General features: G+C 34.7%; 1 protein-coding gene across 2 annotated transcripts in view; it reads left to right on the forward strand.

The window, feature by feature from the left end:
- Positions 1-19,704, forward strand: part of LOC123557027 (coiled-coil domain-containing protein 134-like) — a 34,278-nt gene that overhangs the window by 1,543 nt on the left and 13,031 nt on the right. The window contains exons 1-6 of one of the 2 annotated variants that reach the window (XM_045348210.2): positions 4,496-4,626; positions 10,843-11,313; positions 12,211-12,335; positions 14,936-15,020; positions 15,976-16,154; positions 17,093-17,167. In XM_045348210.2, coding sequence (XP_045204145.1) covers positions 11,196-11,313; positions 12,211-12,335; positions 14,936-15,020; positions 15,976-16,154; positions 17,093-17,167 — 582 coding nt within the window. In that variant the 5' untranslated portion in view covers positions 4,496-4,626; positions 10,843-11,195. Of the gene's footprint in view, positions 1-4,424; positions 4,627-10,842; positions 11,314-12,210; positions 12,336-14,935; positions 15,021-15,975; positions 16,155-17,092; positions 17,168-19,704 lie in introns of those variants that run through there. The other variant, XM_045348208.2, reaches the window with a different exon arrangement.

Here is a 19,704-nt window from a genome sequence, read left to right on the forward strand (position 1 = left end):
ACTTACCCTAATCGGGGTAATACAAGAACAACAGGAAAGTATATACCAGCTTTCATACAAAAACTTAACCAAAAACTTGAAAAAAGGGCATAGTTTTGTAAAAAAACAAAATAGAGTTATAGAACCTGCGCAGTGTATGTCAGATCATCACAGTGAACAAGTGTGTGTAAAGTTTCAGTCCATTCCCATTAGTGTGTACTGAGATACCAGCTTACATACGAAAACTTAACCAAAACCTGCAAAAGACAAAAAACGGCATGATTTTATATTACAGGTTACAAGAGTTCAAATTTAATTTGCACCTGAAATGTGAAAGTACAAATAAAATGTTGTGCAAATTCAACTCACCCCTCTCAGATGCGTTGAATAATTGTGTACAAATATATTAAACATGATAATTATATTGCATGACAAAAGCTTGTTATAACACTGGGATCATTTTCCTTTTCAAATAAGAAAGTATCAAGTCTCAGTTAAGATGGGACTATCCCGAATCATTAAACTCAATTTTCTCTCTTCTGTTGTAATTAGTGAATAAAAAATTACTTATATAAATATACCTTTGTGTAAAGATATATATTTAATATGGAAACTCACGTAAATATAATTACTTGCATAACATGATACGTGTGACTAGAAAATTTGTCTTTTACGTTGTAATATTCCATGTTGTTAAACAAAATATCAGTAAATGCAGGAAACCGCAGAAAAGAAAATGAAGTCGAAGTGTGACCTTAATCTCTGACCTAAGGGTCTGGATTTTGCCTGTGACATGTCCTCTTATTATGGCACGTTTATTTCAAAATCCGACAATGCACAGACAGCAGACAAGATTTTTGCGTACACACAGACTCAGGCCCACAAGTAACACTATATGCCCTGTTTTCCTCTCCGTCGTCATTTTTAATGGTTGAGGCATAAAAAACACAGCATGTTCAAGAAAGTTCATAATCATCAATAGCCATGTCAGAAGAAAATTTAAAAAGGACAGGATGAAACATTGCATTTCATCTAAATGTCCTCAGTAATTGAAAGAAATGTCAAATTAATCCCTTGAATACTTTTTCAGTTGTGTTCCTGACAACAACAATAAACCTTTAATAGTATTTTCTGAGTTTTCAAAAGTTTCAGTATCTCTGGAAAAGTGCTAACAGCTACAATTTTAATATAGTTAATACTTTTGATATATCAACTTATCACCTGTGAACAATTTTATCTATTTTGCTTTTGTTAAAAAAAATCTGAATTTTAACAACCAACTTTGGAATAATCTCACTCTACTGTTAATTCTTAATATCTTACAAAGTTTTCAAAGTTAGTTAAAATGTTATCCAAACTTTTGTACTTTTCTATTGTTCTTATATTACCCCGATATATATTCCGATCGAGGTAATGTACCCCCGACTGGGAGGTGTAATTATCAGATGATTTTGCTAAAATATACAAGAGATTGAGCGATTTATACGCCACATGACCCAGACGATCTTGTTATATCGTAATGATAAATCTATATAAAAACATGTACATATATACAACAATGCAGCAAATAAATAAACTTCAGATACTTCAAAGATGTTCAAAAACTGTGATAAAATGATATCCGTGTCATATCCTGAAGAATCCGTATAATGAAAGGATGTGTTTGGACAAACATTGCTACGCTCGCTTGGTTCACAAATCCTCTCACAGGTCTATAAACACCATGCGTACCTATTCCTCAAACAATAACTATAACTTATTCACTGCTTCGTTTTTCACAAAATGGTTTCAATATGCATTAGAGTGACTCTTTGATTAGACAGTGTTAAGTTGCAGCGAGTCATTCCGTTTTGCATTTCATGTATAGAAGTTATGTTGGATGGTTTCACATTGCGCTCCATGGCATCAGGATTTAATACATCGCTTATTATTAAGCAAAAAGAACAAGGATAAATATCAAACAGGGAATGCCATGTTCTAAAAATGCAGCCTCAAAATGAAACTCACAGCACCCAGATGTGCACACTAAAAGCACACACACATACAAAGCAAATACACGCGGACAAAACAAACAAATAAAGGAACACAGTGGTGCACCGTCTTGGAACGGTCAGTGGCAGAAACACCACTGGGGAGCTTTAACTGGTTTATGGTGCACACCCGACCTCACTCTTACCCACACCATGTTCCAAAGACACGGGACAGTGTAAATAAAAGTAATCCCTGCCAGGTGAATCTGTAACACATGCAATGGAAACAAAAGGCATGGCATGTAAATCACAAAAATGCTCCTGTATAATTATATAAAAAGCAAACATTAAAAACCAAAAATGTATGTACTCAATGCCTTTACAGAAGACAGAGCATCAAGAGAACCACCGTTAAGGGCCCAACGAAACAGGCCAGATGTGCAATAAGGCTTATTAGACAGAAATCAAAACAGTTCAGTCCTGGTGGGATTTAAAAACTGCTTATCACAGAGTCCTCCCCATCTTTCGTCAGACAGAATCAAAGAGGGAAGCATAGTGTCCAACTGTAAACGGGTTGAACACTAAATGTGCGGTGTGTCTCAAAACGGGTCGTAACCTCTTCTAATAAAACGTTTTATAATTTTACCAAATACCAAGGGCGTAGCGCCCATTTCGCACAGTACGCACGTGCGTAATGTACAAAATTCCAGGTATGTTTGTTGCCGAAACAAGAGTTACTAAATTATAGCATCTTTAATGCAAGCAGCAAGTATGATACCTCCGACAGTGATTAATTTCCAAAAATTAGGGGTTCATTCCGCACCACATATATGCTTAAACATAGTACTTGTGCACGTAATGTAACGCACCTGTCGTTAGCAGAAAATATTATTTTAAAAAATTTAAAAAACTGTCGCGGGAAAAGTTACGAGTGTTGTCGCGCCCATCATAGCCTGAAGAGAGCTTTGGAGAGGTCGAAACAGTTTATGTCAATGTTAATATGTCTCATAATCATACTCTAACAGGTACTTTCAGCAGTTAAATTTTTCGAAATATTGACATTTTAAATGTCAGAAGTCCCCTAGAACTATATGCCACAAAATGCGTCAGAATGCACCAGTCTAGTTTTAATGAATCTTCTCATTTTACACTGCACAAACTTGTGTTGCGTCGAACGTCTTCATGTTTAGCTGCATGGCATCAAGTTTTTATACACCGGCTCGTTAAAACAATGCGTTTTCAAGATGCATTAGATGGCATCAAGTTGTGATAAATCATTTCATTTTATATTGCACAAACTCATGTTGCGTCAAACGTCTTCACATTGGGCTGCATGGCACCATAACTTGTCGGACAGTTTCACATTTCGGTGCATTGCAACAAGTTTTTTAACATATCGTTTCATGTTTAAACGGATGGAATGTTTTGTATTAAATCAAGAAATAATATATCTCATACAGTGATTTGTCGTTGAATAAAATCATTGTTTGGAGTTCAGATGCGAAGGAATTATATCACGAGGGTACAGCCGGAGTGATATATTAATAATACGCATCTGAACGACAAACAATGATTTTATTCAGGGGCAAATCATTAAATGAGAAATATTATTTCGATTCTTACACGTTACCAAGGATTTTTAAGTATATCCTTGATGACGTCCATAAAATATTTGCCTGTTTTTTGTTGGTTTATTTTCCAACACGCCACTATGACGTAATAATTGTGACATCAGAACAGTGAATTGTTGTAAAATAACACACAACTTCCAGCCTTCTTTGTCGAATAGGAAAATGAATCAGGTCGTGTTAGAATGGTATCTAAATACTATGCACTGAATGAAAAGTTACTGAACGGGATGGAATTTTAGACTAGACAGCGTTAAAATGTACTGCAACGACTGGCTTGTTTGAATGGGTTGTATATTTACTAATTTTGGTGGTAACTGCCGCCCATACCTAGCTATACTGTTCTGTTCAATTATTTGTCATAAGGTTATGCAGGTTCATCATTATAATTCTGTGAAATCAGTGTTTGCTGAATATTTCAAAATTTTCACATCAATTCTTTTGAATGTGTAGTGTAAACTTCACTTGAAATATGTGATTTTGAATGCTGCATCAGTCCAACAGCTTCATGAAACTTGAATTGATAAACATTGATAAAACTTCTTCTCAATAATAACTCCCAATTTAAATTAAATTGTTTCAGAACTGTCATTGCTTTGATTTTATTTAGGTTTTAACCTTTACGCTGCTAAATTTCCAAGATGGACTGGTCCATCATTCAATATGGGCAGTACCACTTATTATTCAAAGGGATGTTCACTGAAAATTTACAGAACTGAATAGCAAACAGTGCAGACCAAGATCAGCCTGTACAGAAGTGCAGGCTGATCTTGGTATGCACTGGTCACAAAGGCAGAGCAGGCGAAAGGTTAAAATGCTTTCTGTAATTCTTCTTTTCACATTACAGCTAGTCTACCCAGGAGGAACCATGTGGTCAAAAAATGTTCAGTTGACGCTGTGTGTATATGTAATGATTGTTAGCAACCTCCTTGGCTCCCTCAGGCTCACCACAGGCGAGGGGACAGGTGAAGGGCTTGATGTTGCCCCTATTGGGGATGATGAGAAAATACAGGGAAAAGTGCACTCAAAAGTCTCCATGTATGACAGATGTAAGATCCTCTTCACAATTTTTCTTTTCTTTTGATCAGTAGGGTATGATATTGCTTTACCTTTCCCAGCTGATTATGTGGACCAGTCCTTCTGTGAGTTTAATTCTTTAACCCTAAGCCTGCTAAATTTCTTAAATGGACTGGTCCATCATTCAGTCTGGGCAATACCATTTATTATTCAAAGGGTTGTTCATTGAAAATTTACTGACTGAATAGGGAACAGTGCAGACCATGATCAGACTGCATGGATGTGCAGGCTGATCTTGGTCTGCACTGGTCGCAAAGGCAGATACAATTGCCGCCAGCAGGCTAAAGGTTTTAAATAGGCATATAGAAATCCTATAAGAATATTTACTGTATATACAATGTAAATCAGTACCTGTTTCATGTTGAGTAAATTTCCAATTTCGTGCAGACAGTATTTTGGCAGATACTATAATTGGTAACCTTGCTGTAATGAACATTAACCCAGACAAAGTAAGAACAAAGGATTGTGTAATAGATATCATTATAAACTAGAACTAGGTCTATGAAGCATGTTATTGAAATCTCTTTAATTTTAGAGCCTAGGGAGCTATTACTATAACCCTGACATTAAAGTTGTAGACACCTTTCCACCTTCAAACTTCATAGGATGGCAGGGCTTATGGAGTAGATGAAGACCAAGAATGTTGAAACTTCATAGGATGATTGGACATGCAGAGTAGATGACCCCTATTGATTTTTGGGTTACTTGATCAAAGATCAAGGTCATAGTGGCCAGAACATGTAAATCAATTACCAGTCAGTAATTTCAGAACCATTTGACCTAGAACCTTCAAACTTCATAGGGTGATAGGGCTTACAGGATAGATGACCCCTATCAATTTTTGGGGTTACTAGATTAAAAGTCAAGGTCACTGGGGCGTGAACAATGAACATGGAAAACTATTTCTGATCAATAACTTGAGAATCACTTGACCAAGAATGTTGAAACGTCATAAGATGATTGGACATGCAGAGTAGATGGCCCCTTTTGATTTTGGGGTCACTCTATTAAAGGTCAAGGTCATAGTGGCCAGAACATGGAAATCCATTTCCGGTCAGTGATTTGAGAACCATTTGACCTAGAACCTTCAAACACATAGGGTGATAGGACTTACAGAGTAGATGACCCCTATTGTTTTTGGGGTCACTCCATCAAAGGTCAAGGTCACAGGGGCCATCCATCCATCACACTTCATTTTCGATCAATAACTGGAGAAACATTTGACCTAGAACCTTCAAACTTCATAGGGTGATAAGGTTTACAGAGTAGATGACCCCTATTTTTTGGGGGTGACTAGATCAAAGGTCAAGGTCACAGGGGCCTGAACATGGAAAACCATTTCTGATCAATAACTTGAGAACCATTTGACCCTGAATGTTGAAACTTCATGGGATTGATTGGACATGCCAAGCAAATGATTCCTATTTCATTTCAGTCACTAAGCCAACCATCAGTGTCTCTGACTTCCACTCCTGTCATCTATTGACTTCTTGCCTATTACTACTATGCTTTTGGGGAGACTAGTTTTCTTTATGATTAAGGGTTAGGAATAGTCTCTATCCATCCGTCTGTAACAATTGTGTCTGCTCCATATAACTTAAACCCCATGAAGAATTTTCATGAAACTTGGGTCAAATGATCACCTCATCAAGACGATGTGCAGAACGCATGAGTCAGCCATGTCAGCTCAAGGTCAAGGCCACAACTCAAGGTCAAAGGTTTGAGTCTTCCATTTTGTGTCCGCTCTGTATCTCCTAGGATTTTCATGAAACTTGGGTCAAATGATCACCTCATCAAGACCATGTGCAGAACACATAAGTCTATGTTGTCAACAGGATTAATGTTAACACCATAGATATCATGATTTTAACTCTGGCTTTACAAAATATATTCAGAATGTCTCCCTCAGTAAAATCTAGGCAGTACTTTAGACTGTAGAAAAATTTTAGTTAACTTTTTAGAGGCAACATTTTCTACCTGGTGTCCATAAAACTTTATCAGAATATTTGTCTTTCTAAACTCTTAGCCAAGTTTAAAACTAAGATACCTGGGGTCAAAAACTAGGTCACTTGGTAAAATCATAGAAAAAACTTGTTAATACTGTAGAGGCCACATTTTCTATTTGATCATCTTAAGTTTCTGTCAGAATGTTTGCCACTATGAAATCTGGGTCAAATTTGAAACTGGATAATCTTAAGATAAAGAATTAGGTCACTAGGCCAAATCACAGAAGTTCCTTGCTAGCACTCAAGATGCCACATTTTCTGCCTGGTCCTCACGAGACTTGGTCAGAATGATTGTTTAAAATCCAAGATAAATTTGTAACTGGGTCACTAGGATGAAATACTAAGTCACCAAATGAAATCATTGAAATCTTGCATTACAAACTACCAGACATACATAAGAGATTGTCAGAATGTTTCTAGTGAAATTGAGATCTATGGGCAGCGGTAACCGCCAAAATTAGTAAATATACAATCCATTCATAAACAATTCAGTCAGTGCAGTGCATTTCAACGTCGTCTAGTCTAAAACTCCACCCCGTCTAATATATTTGCATTCAACGCATAAACATGTTAACATTGATTTTATATGATTGATAATTAACTCAGAAGATTTTTAGCGTTTGTTAATTTTGTCATTATTATTTCTGTTACTGAGTCTGTTTCACAAAGCATAGTTCTGACAAAGCTTAAACTAAGAAGAAAGATGTTTCACGAAAATAAGGTCCCTTTTATTATTCAGATAAATCGCAGGAACTGTTTAAAATTAAATGTTAGAATTTAACCACAAGGTCAATTTAGGACAAATTTTAAGATATTTTTATGTAAAACTGATCCAGAATCTATATTTATAACAGGTCAAACTTATGAACTGATAGTCTTATTAACCTTTTACAATGCATGTACTCGTGTTTCGTTGAACGGCTTCACATTTGGCTGCATGGCATCAAATTTTGATACACCGCTCCATATCACACAACACGGTTTCAGTATGCATTAGATGGCGTCAAGCTTTAATGAATTGTATTCATTTTACATTGCACGAACTCATGTTGCGTTAAACGTCTTCACATTGGACTGCATGGCATCAAGTTTTTATACACCACTCTTAATTACACAAAGCGGTTTCATTATGCATTAGACGGTGTCAAGTTGTAATAAACCATTTCATTTTACACTGCACATACTCATGTTGTGTTAAACGGCTTCACATTGAGCTGCATGCTATCATGTTTCGTTGGATGATTTCATATTACAGAGCATCGCAACAAGTTTTTCAATGCATCGTTCCATGTTTATATGGATGGAATGAAGTTCTGTATTAAATGGTTTCAAAATACAATGCGTTGAATGCAAAATTATATTTGACAGGGTGGAGTTTTAGACTAGACGACGTTGAAATGCACTGCACTGACTGACTTGCTTATGAATGGATTGTATATTTACTAATTTTGGCGGTTACAGCTGCCCATAGAGATCAAATAAGATATTGATTATCTGGGGTAAGATATAAGATACAGGGCCTTCTGAACCCTCTTGTTATAATCATTGATCACTTCCTTTTAATACAAAACCAGTTTTATGAAAGCATGCTTTAAACTGTTTCAGGAAGTACCATGTATTGTATATTGAAATATAATCCGATAACAGTTGTTTGATGTTAAATTGCAAGGCTTAGAGTGCAACAGCTGATACCTGCGTTCTTCTTTGTCTGACTATATCATATCTTAATATGTATTGGAGTAACATGAGCTTTAAGATTTATGTGCACTGATTTGATCATACAGAAAAGTTTTTAAAGAAAGGTATTCCTGAAAAAAGTAATGATCCCTTGTATCATTAAAATGATTGACTCTCTATATATATCAATATTTAGCTATTAACCTTTACCTTGCTAAATTTCTGAAATTGACTGGTCTATCATTTACCGGTAATTTGGGCATTACTAATTATTATTGGAAGGGGTGTTCACTGAAAATTTACTGACGGAATAAGCGCACAGTGCAGACCATGATCAGCCTGTACCTCTTGGTCTGCAATGGTTGCAAAGGCAGATTCACTCGCTGCTAGTAAGCTAAAGGTTAAGCAGGATTATCTTTGAAATTTTATGCACCTGTGAAGCATGAATTCTTAGTATGATTGTTGCCTTTGAACCTTATACCAAGCTGTCAAGCATGAACTCTTAATAGTATGGTTGTTGCCTATCTAAATTATACGCAACTGTGAAGCATGAATTCTTAATATGGTTGTTGCCTATCTAAATTCTATGCAACTCACGGTGAAGCATGAATTCTTAATATGGTTGTTGCCTATCTAAATCATATGCAACTATGAAGCATGAATTCTTAATATGGTTGTTGCCTATCTAAATTATATGCAACTGTGCAGGATGAATTCTTAATATGGTTATTGCCTATCTAAATTATACGCAACTGTGAAGCATGAATTCTTAATATGGTTGTTGCCTATCTAAATTATACGCAACTGTGCAACTGTGAAGGATGAATTCTTAATATGGTTGTTGCCTATAGATCTAAATTATACGCAACTGTGCAACTGTGAAGCATGAATTCTTAATATGGTTGTTGCCTATCTAAATTATACGCAACTGTGAAGCATGAATTCTTAATATGGTTGTTGCCTATCAACACTATACCCAGCTGTTATGTTACGGCCACCATTATTCAAATTGTATATCGATAAGGTATTTAGATCAGGTATACATGTTTTAAAAGTATCAAGTTAAGAATGGAGTCTGCTTTACAATATTGATGAATGATTGTCTAGTTAACAGATGTTTCAGTATTGAACAATATGTAAACTAAAATTGTAGCCCTAAGTCTTTGAAATATGATGCAGCATAGAAGTGTGAGATGTAGCCCCAAAGTGATAAGCCAATATGCTTTAGATTTTGCTATTAAATTTAATTTTTTTATTATTTTTTTTATGTTTTATAATTATGTATTCATAATCAAGAGATGGCAGAAGTATTTGAAAATCTTCACCTGTTAACGCGCATTACAACCTCACTTTTGTTTTACATTATCATTTAAGCTGATGTTGGACCCATCAGTATTTTAGTCTTCGTTTTCATCTCACCTAACAACTTGGAATGCACTGTCTGTGACTCTCAAAAGAGGTGTTGATGTTAATTAAAAGACAGATGGAAAGATGTTACATTATCATTTTAGTGTTTTCTTTGGGAGGTGGACTCAAGATAAGTTCAAATAAGTCTTAAATGACTTTTTTCACAACATGTTAAAGTATGCAACATGTTAACTGAAACATAAAGTAAGCCATCTTTAATTATTGAACTCTTGTGAAAGGTCTTTGACTTTTAACCCTTACCTTGCTAGATTTATATAATGAACTTGTCCATCTTTCAGTTTGGACAATACCATTAACTGTTAAAAGGGGTGCTTTAACAAAAAGATACTAACTGAATGGTGAACAGTGCAGACCATGATCAGACTGCACAGATGTGCAGGCTGATCTTGGTCTGCACTGGTCGCAAAGGCAGAATCACTTGCTGCCAGCAGGCTAAAGGTTAAGCACAATTTCTCAATATTTTAAGTAGCATTGATGGTTGTATGCGTCATAAAATGATATATTATTTAAATTTTCATGAGAAGCAGGCATGTGGAACAGAATATGAAAAATGTATTATATTGAAAATGGACAATAAAAGCACTGAAGCAGCCAAAAAAAAGGGTTTAGTTAGCTGGAGTCAAGCATGAATGCTTCCGCATTTTATAAGCCATTGCACATACTGTTAATATGATGAACTATTGTAACATACATTTGTACACCCTTTACACGTATTAAACATTTTCATTTGCTATTTAAAGGCAGTTTTATGGTGAATAAACCAAACATATTCATGTAAATATTGACCATTTTTAGTTTGAACAATATGTTACAGGGTCTGTTGATTGCAGGGACCAAGAAATATTACAACAAAGAAAGAAGAATATAGATCTCTGATTTATCGAGTAATATTAACATCTGTAGTCAGCGTGACTAGATTTTGCTTTTTACACACGTGTTAACTTTATACATGAGTGCCAACACATTATAATTTATTGGGATAAATCAACCAGCAGAATTTTTTTAGTATTTTCTGTTTATTTTTTAAACATTTTTATTTCTAATTGTTAATTCTAAATTCAAAATTTTACATTGTAGATGTAAATTGATTGGAGGATGCAGGATTAAGACATGGAATATATTTTTTCTGTTTTAAAAGTTTGATAGTGCTTAAGAAGAGAATTAAAAACTTTTACTCAATACCATTATTTTAATAACTTTCTACTGAATATATATCTTAAAAATTGGACAATTTCAGGGATCTGAAACAATTTTTATTCATTCAAGATATAAATCAAAGCTGATTAACTTTGATATGAATAGAGAAAATGTTCTCAAAAAAGGCGTAAAAACACATCGTTAGGAAATTAAAATACCAAGTGAAAAAAATACCAGTGTAACTTTATAATACTATTCCAAAGGAGACTTTAAACAGACAATAAAATTGAACAATGAAGAAAGTGATAGTTCCATCAGTTGAGGATGTTCCAACGTCTGGATTTTTTACTCGTTTCTTGATATACACAGCTGTCGTGTCTTTTATTGCATTAGTAAAATGGCTGATGGATGGTAAGGATTTATACTTCATTTGTTAATTGGACGACACCATGATGAAATTTACTTTGTATTATTTTTGTTTTTAACTTTTCTTCATTTTACAGTTTATATGTATATATTAAAATAAGGTGTCAGTTATTGCAACATCGATTTAACTTGCAGAGAAAAACTTTATTTTTTGGAGAAAATTCCTTGCCAGCATACTTACTGTTATCTTATTCTGCCATTACACTATATCACAAATATGGCAGTCTCTCCGGCTAGTATTTCTTTTCTTATATATAACATGAAAATTGCCTAAATTGCTGTCACATAATTATAATACATTGGTTTATTTAAGCTTGGTTGTGAATAATGTTTACAACTCTAAAAAATCAGTTTTGGAAACCAGTCTAAGAATTCAAACTTGCCATTGGTCAGTTTTAGGTCTCTGCTCAGAATCAACCAATCAGGTAGTGGAGTTTTTAGAATTGAAATTTTTACAGGATCTGATCACATGGCCATTTGATGTGGTGGCCAACACTTTGTGAACTTTACCATCTCATTGTTCTTGCCTGTAAATGTGACATACAGTATTTGTTGAGAAATGTTGTTGTGGAAATCTCTAGTGGGTTATAGTGTCTTGTAACAGACACTGGGCTTGGTACTCATTCTGAGAGAAAGCAAAGTTATATTAAATTTTATGGGGATGGGGAAAGCTGCATGTTTGAGCCAGAAATATGAACAGGTAGGTTTAGTACATAAGAAATAGAAGATTTAATTCATTTCAGGGTGTGGTAGTTGCATGTTTGTACCAGAAAAATGAAAACCAGGGGCATGAAAGAACTTTCTCCAACATGAAGTGCATTAGAATACTTTGCCAGTGACCTTGCTTTTGGATTCTGTAGTACAGTCATATTTTTTTTTCAGATGTGAAGTTGTTTGAGCACCAGAGAGCTATACAGTTAGACGCTGTGAAGTCAATGCAGAAATCCAAGATGAAACATGACCATAAATATAAACTTACAGAAACCATGGTGAATGATATATTCAGGGTAAGCCTGCAGAACTTGCAGAAACTATGGTGAATGTTATATTCAGGGTAAGCCTGCAGAACTTGCAGAAACTATGGTGAATGTTATATTCAGGGTAAGCCTGCAGAACTTGCAGAAACCATGGTGAATGTTATATTCAGGGTAAGCATGCATAACATGCAGAAACCATGGTTAATGTTATATCCAGGGTAAGCATACTTGCAGAAACCATGGTGAATGTTATATTCAGGGTAAGCATGCAAAACTTGCAGAAACCATGGTGAATGTTATATTCAGGGTAAGCATGCAAAACTTGCAGAAACCATGGTGAATGTTATATTCAGGGTAAGCATGCAGGACTTGCAGAAACCATGGTGAATGATATATTCAGAGTAAGCATGCAGGAAACCATGGTGAATGATATATTCAGGGTAAGCATACAGGACTTGCAGAAACCATGGTGAATGATATATTCAGGGTAAGCATACTTGCAGAAACCATGGTGAATGTTATATTCAGGGTAAGCATACTTGCAGAAACCATGGTGAATGTTATATTCAGGGTAAGCATGCATAACTTGCAGAAACCATGGTGAATGTTATATTCAGAGTAAGCATGCAGAACTTGCAGAAACCATGGTGAATGATGTATTCAGGGTAAGCATGCAGAACTTGCAGAAACCATGGTGAATGATGTATTCAGGGTAAGCACGCAAAACTTACAGAAACCATGGTGAATGATATATTCAGGGTAAGCATGCAGAACTTACAGAAACCATGGTGAATGTTATATTTAGGGTAAGCATGCAGAACTTGCAGAAACCATGGTGAATGATATATTCAGGGTAAGTATTGCAAAACTTACAGAAACCATGGTGAATGATATATTCAGGGTAAGCATACATGACTTGCAGAAACCATGGTGAATATTATATTCAGGGTAAGCATGCAGAACTTGCAGAAACCATGGTGAAGATATATTCAGGGTAAGCATGCAGAACTTACAGAAACCATGGTGAATGAGATATTCAGGGTAAGCATGCATAACATGCAGAAACCATGGTGAATGGGTAAGTATGTATAACTTGCAGAAACCATGGTTAATGATATTTTAACTTGCAGAAAGCATGGTCAACATGATATTTTCAGGGTGAGTATGGGTAACTTTTAGATTCAGGGGTAAGTTTGCATTATTTGCAGAAACTGTTTTCACTGTAAATATATATAGTCCAAATAATAGGATGTTTACTGGTAACTTTCTACTGTTGCTAAAATATCAGATAATAAAATAAGTCATCACGATAAGCCGAACAAGTAAGGCTAAAGTATGCATTACTAGCAGAAACCTTTCATCTTAACTTTTTAAAGGTAAATATGCATAATTTACATAGTGATCATGAGTAAATGATGTACATACTCAATTGAAACCTCGTTTATCAAATAGGTTTCTTTTATATTCCCAACATTTCATTTAAAACTGAAGAAGCCTCAGTGGCATAGTGGTTAAGGTAGCTGACATTGCACTGGTATTAAAGTTTAAATGTAAAATTCTGTTAGTTTCTGCAACTCACACAAATGTAGAAACTTGTCGATAACATTTTGAGTAACATATAACAATTTATTTCAGTGCATAAAGTCAATTCACATTATATGCATGATATATCATAGCTTGTTTTGCATTAAAGCATTGTAAACATGGTAATTTAAATTTTATGCAAATAAATTTTACTGCAAAGAATCAACTTTTTAAAGAAAACACAAAGTTAATGTGCAAAACCACTTAATAAATTTACTTTTACCTAGTTCTGTATACAGTTGAATTTCTAATACTTATATTAATGTTTTTCTTGTGCCCTTCTATCAGATATTTTCATGTTCATGTGTCATACAATTTCACATCATTCTTGTGTCTTGATTTATGTCCCTTGTTGGACTTAACAATATTACAACTACAAAATGTACATAAACTGTGCAGTACTCAACTTCTCCTATATTTTCCATTCAAATGAAAATTGATATCTTTTATCATGTGCATGTTACTGGAACTTACATGTTTATTCATTTTTTCCTTGGTTCATGCCCTTTTTGACATAATGCAAATTACAACTACATCCATTCATTGTTTAGTGAACTCCAAAAATTTCTATCCAGTTCAAATGAAACATGGTATACATCTTTAACATAGAGTGGATAATCCCAGTTGGTCTTGACTTTCAGACCTGAATATATTTTTCCTGAATTATGCCCCCTTTTTTCACTTACCGGTAACTTATATTACAACTACATCTGAATTTGTATTCTCACTGCCTTCTACTTCATTCAGTTCAAATGAAACATAGAATACATTATCATTAAATATCGAGTGAACATGTACATATTGTTTCAAGTTTTATGTCTGCTTATTTTCTTTGGAGTAAGGCCTTGTTTTGGCTATATTGTATAATTCTATCAAGCATTTTCAGGGGCAGACCTCATACAGTGTTGATACTGTTCTTGCTATCCATGAGAGTTCAGAATTCACTTGCCATTCTGATTGCAAATCAAATAATGAAAATGAAGCTGTCATATTATACTATCTAGTTGAAAGTAATTGATATTGTTAATCTTGTATGATATTTGCAGGTATTAGAGGAGTCGAAAAACAACTTGACAGAATATGGCTTTGTACCTGGGGATCCCTTTCCTGAAAATGAGACAATCAGAGATGGTGAGTGTTGTATTTTGTAGTAAACATTTTTATAACTGTATATTCAAAATATGGGCTTATAGCTATCAAACAAAATTAATATGCGTATGAACATTTTAACCTTAAGGTGTATATGCAGCATAAATATTCATTTTATAGAATGTAAATTCCTTACCAAGCTGGACATGATTTATTCTGCCTTTGCGACCAGTGCAGATCCAGGTCAGCCTGCACATCCAGTCAGTATCTTTTTGGTATGCATGCACCCCTTTTAACAGTTAATAATACTGTCCAAATTAAAAGATGGACAAGTTCATTATAGAAATTTAGCATGGTAAGGGTTAAGTGACAATCCTCGTACAATGAATGAGTTTTGAAAATTATAGCACTGCCATAGTGCGGGTATTCACTTATGACCTAAATAAGCTTACATTTATGAAACTATTAGGAAGGTGCATTTATAAGGGGTTGGTCATTAACTAAGAAGTAAGTAGTAGTATTGGTTAATATTCCTAACCATAACTGTTATGACTGATATTGAGTTTTTGTAATGGTTGCTGATTAAAGACGTAATATTTATTGTTATATGTTCTAAAAATAACTTAAATTTCATTGGCAGAAACCTCTCGTCATCTTTCGAAATATATTTCATGTTTAATGGTTAGAGGATTTTCCCCATTAAAGGTGACTTTCTAAAAATAGAATGGAAGTTTTACACAGTTATTGTTAATTTCAAATATTAAATATGTGTTACAATAAATATTTGTTGTTTATTTATAAACCTAAACCCATGTAATAAAACAGTTATTGACTCTTGAGCCATTGGATATGATGTGATATTCACCGGAAAAGGGCAATATTGACCTCAAATATCACATCATATTCAATGGCTCAAGAGTCAATAATTGTATAATGTACAATGAATATGTTAAACATGAGAAGTAAGGGGTATTAAAACTTCACTCTCACATTTCAGCCATGTCAAATGTATTTGAGAACACAGCGATGTTTGGGGACCTGATACTACGGCTTCCTGATATTACACATGATATCTACGACAAAAATAAACACTGGGAGTTTCTCATTGGTTGGGCTGTCTGGTTTTCTATGGAATCTGGAGTATTCCAGGGACCAAATGAACAATTATTATCATTAGTAAGTACATTGCAAATTTTTAACTGAGGGTAGATTTATATGCTCCCTGTGAAGAAGATGCGGTATATTGTTTTGCTAATGTTGGTTTGTCTGTTGGTAGGTAGGTCAGTCAGTCGGTCTGTCAAGTCATGTCCTGTCCTGTCTTATCTGTATGTAGGTAATTTGGTGTTGCATAAGTAATAATAGAAGGCTTTGATCTAAATAGAATGGTCATTAGATGATCTCTTGTTTGGGGGACTGGGAGGTGTAAATAGACCAACGGTCAATGTCACAGTGACCTGAAGACTGAAAATGGTTTCCTGTCAATACTCGAGAAAGGCTTTGACCTAGGTTTGTCAAAAGATGAGTGCCGATGGTCAGTAGATAACACCAGGTCCTGTAATTTTTGGGGTCAGTAGGTTAACTTATCTGTGACCAGACAGTCAGCCATCAAACTTCTTGGCATCTTTGTTTAAGGTCAGAGAATGACTCCTTTTACTGCTGAGGCCTTTAAGTCAAAAGAGAAGGTCACAAGAGACAGTAAGTCACCTCAACGCAACTTTTTCAAACAGTTTTACACTTTTTGTTTATGAATAAGATGTTAAAGTGAAGTTATTTGAAGTCATCAAAGTAAAAAAAATCATTTTCAGTTAAAAGCCCAGATTATGTCAAATTATGCATAGAAAATTTGTTTGCTGTCTGGAGAAAATATACTATATATTATTCTCCATACAGTTCTAGTTTTATGATCTTATTCACTATTCACTTAATTTGAAAAGCTTTATTATGCTGCTGTTATTGCTAAATTTTCACAAAGCTATTGGTTAGATGCTTGATTAAATCAGATATACGTTCTTTAATGATATAAGGCGTAACGTGCATTTTAACTAACATATTTCCTTATTTAATTAATTGTTTTTTGTTGTTGTTTTTTTCACAAGCATGTTTGTTTATTTTAGATGTCAATGGAGCTAGGTTTAATGCCAAAAGATGAAAATTTTGTAAATCCATATCAAGAGATGGAATTTTTAAAGGTTTGTCTTTTATTTGTACATGTTTTTATAGGAGGATAACTTTTCTTACCTTTGTTCTTTCATCATATGTTGCTAGTAGTTTCTTTAGTAACTGTACTGTTGTTCAATAGGCAGAGAGGGGCCTCTTTTGCCAAGTGGTTAAGGTCACTGACTTCAAATCACTTGCCCCTCATCGATGTGGGTTCGACTTACTCGGGGAGTTGATTTCTTCATTTGAGGACGTCATTCAGCTGACTTACGGAAGGGTTCTGTCCATGTGCCCGCTTGTGGTGAAATAATGCATAGAGGGGCACCTTAGGTCTTCAAAATTAAGCTGGAAAGTTGCCATATGATGTACAGTTGTATCGGTGTGATGCGAAACCCAAGAAAACAATTCAATACGCACAGCAAAATGTAACCTGTAAGCTGTTGTGATAGACAGTTAACAAATCATACATGATGTTGAGGTCTGTATGCAAGCTCATGGACTGGGCTGCAAGACCAAAAATATTTTACAGACCAAAAGCAGAGCTAAGGTCCGTATTACTTTTTTGTCTGACTGCCGAGATGTGTGTAAACTTCGTACGGATTGAACACTATTGTATCATTTATTAAATTTTACTGAATATAGATCAAGCTTGATTATATACATAAATATACATATTTACACATGATATCTTAATGATGCCATGGAACAATACAAGTACAAGGTGGATTTACCACACCCTTGGGTTGTGGATAAGAAAATCCCTATAGAGGTTGATATTTTGTCCATAAACAATGTTTTATTACTGAATTTACATAGAAATACTGAAAGAAATATGAGCCGTGCCATGAGAAAACCAACATAGTGGGTATGCGACCAGCATGGATCCAGACCAGCCTGCGCATCCGCGCAGTCTGGTCAGGCTCCATGCTGTTCGCTTTTAAAGCCTATTGGAATTGGAGAAACTATTAGCGAACAGCATGGATCCTGACCAGACTGCGCGGATGCGCAGGCTGGTCTGGATCCATGCTGGTTGCATACCCACTATGTTGGTTTTCTCATGGCACGGCTCATATAAATAACAGGTTTATTAAGTAGTATATTCTTCTTTTAAAGTCCCATTAGACTTTAAATTTTATGTTAAAAAAAGATGAATCAGTTGGCATTTAGATGTTATGCATAGCTACATGGTTAGAAGAGCACTTCTTTCAACATTGCACAGGAACATTATGCAGTTAGAGCTATAAAGGGAGATAATCATAAACAAAGAATTAAATAATTTTTCCTAATGTTGATATTCAAACTTTTGGCAAATATATGAGAAAACAATTATCAAAAATAGGATTTAATAACAAGCAAACCAGTTTTATGCTCATAACAAAAATTGTGGCAGCCACATTTTAAATAAAAGCGTTATGAGCTTTTAAAGTCAATAGAGCTAATTGATATAGAATAGAAACTGAAATTAAAGACATAAACCCATTTTGTTCTAAGTCTCTTATTCCTTGAAGGGTTTAACCATTATCATGCTGGACATGATTGATTCTGCCTTTGCGACCAGTGCAGATCAAGATTAACCTGCACATCTGTGCAGTCTGATCATGATCTGCATTGTTCGCCATTCTGTCAGTATCTTCTTGGTGTGCACCCCTTTTAACATTTAATGGTACTGTCAGAATTGCAAGATTGACAAGTTCATTATAGAAATTTAGCAGGGTAAGGGTTAAGATACCTATGTAGAAGAAATGGTAAGTTATGAAGTCATATGAATGAGAAATCTCATAACAGCTTGTTACTGATAGCTTGATAATGTTCAATTTATATGTATAGTTTTCTATAATTACAATACACATGTGTTTTCTTCAATTAACTTACATATATACACAGTGAATGTAAGTCAGTTCTCAATGAATTCTATTGACCTGATAGAGGTGACATATCTAATGATCAACAGGCTGTATTGGATGTGCTTTAGTCTGGGTACCAACTAGATAATCTTTATAAAATTCTTTTATCATTTCTCTTATATATTCTGACCGATCTTTCTGGGCTCTGATTGTCCAGTGTTTTGAGAAGAAAAGGGACATAATTATACAAAATTTGAATAGCCTCAGGAGTTATCTCCTGAGAACAAAACACAGGATCTGAACACAGACTAGATGTGCTTGTTTACATGTATCTAGCCTTTGTGTTGTAAACAAGCTGTTTAATTGAAGTTGCATGTAAGAGAAACTTTCTGAGACACAAGACAAATGACTGCCCATTTGGTGCTGTCAGTACTAAGAAATTAAATACTTGAAAAATGTGTAGTTGGCAGTTATGTATGTTTGAAATAAAGCAAGAATAATGTAATGAAATACATGTACAATATACTGCGTGTAGTTGTCATTTTAATATATTGTGAAATGCTTTAGATGTGTTTAAAGTATGCATTGAGGAGGGATGTTTTAAACATACCAGTACCTACTATCATTAATTATACTGAAATGAAATCAGCATTTACAGTCGAACTTTGTTCGCTTGAACTCAGATAATTCAAACATCACCCGTAGCTTGAACTTATCGTAATTTC

This window comes from Mercenaria mercenaria, chromosome 5, assembly GCF_021730395.1.
Source record: "Mercenaria mercenaria strain notata chromosome 5, MADL_Memer_1, whole genome shotgun sequence".
Lineage (NCBI taxonomy): Eukaryota > Metazoa > Mollusca > Bivalvia > Venerida > Veneridae > Mercenaria > Mercenaria mercenaria.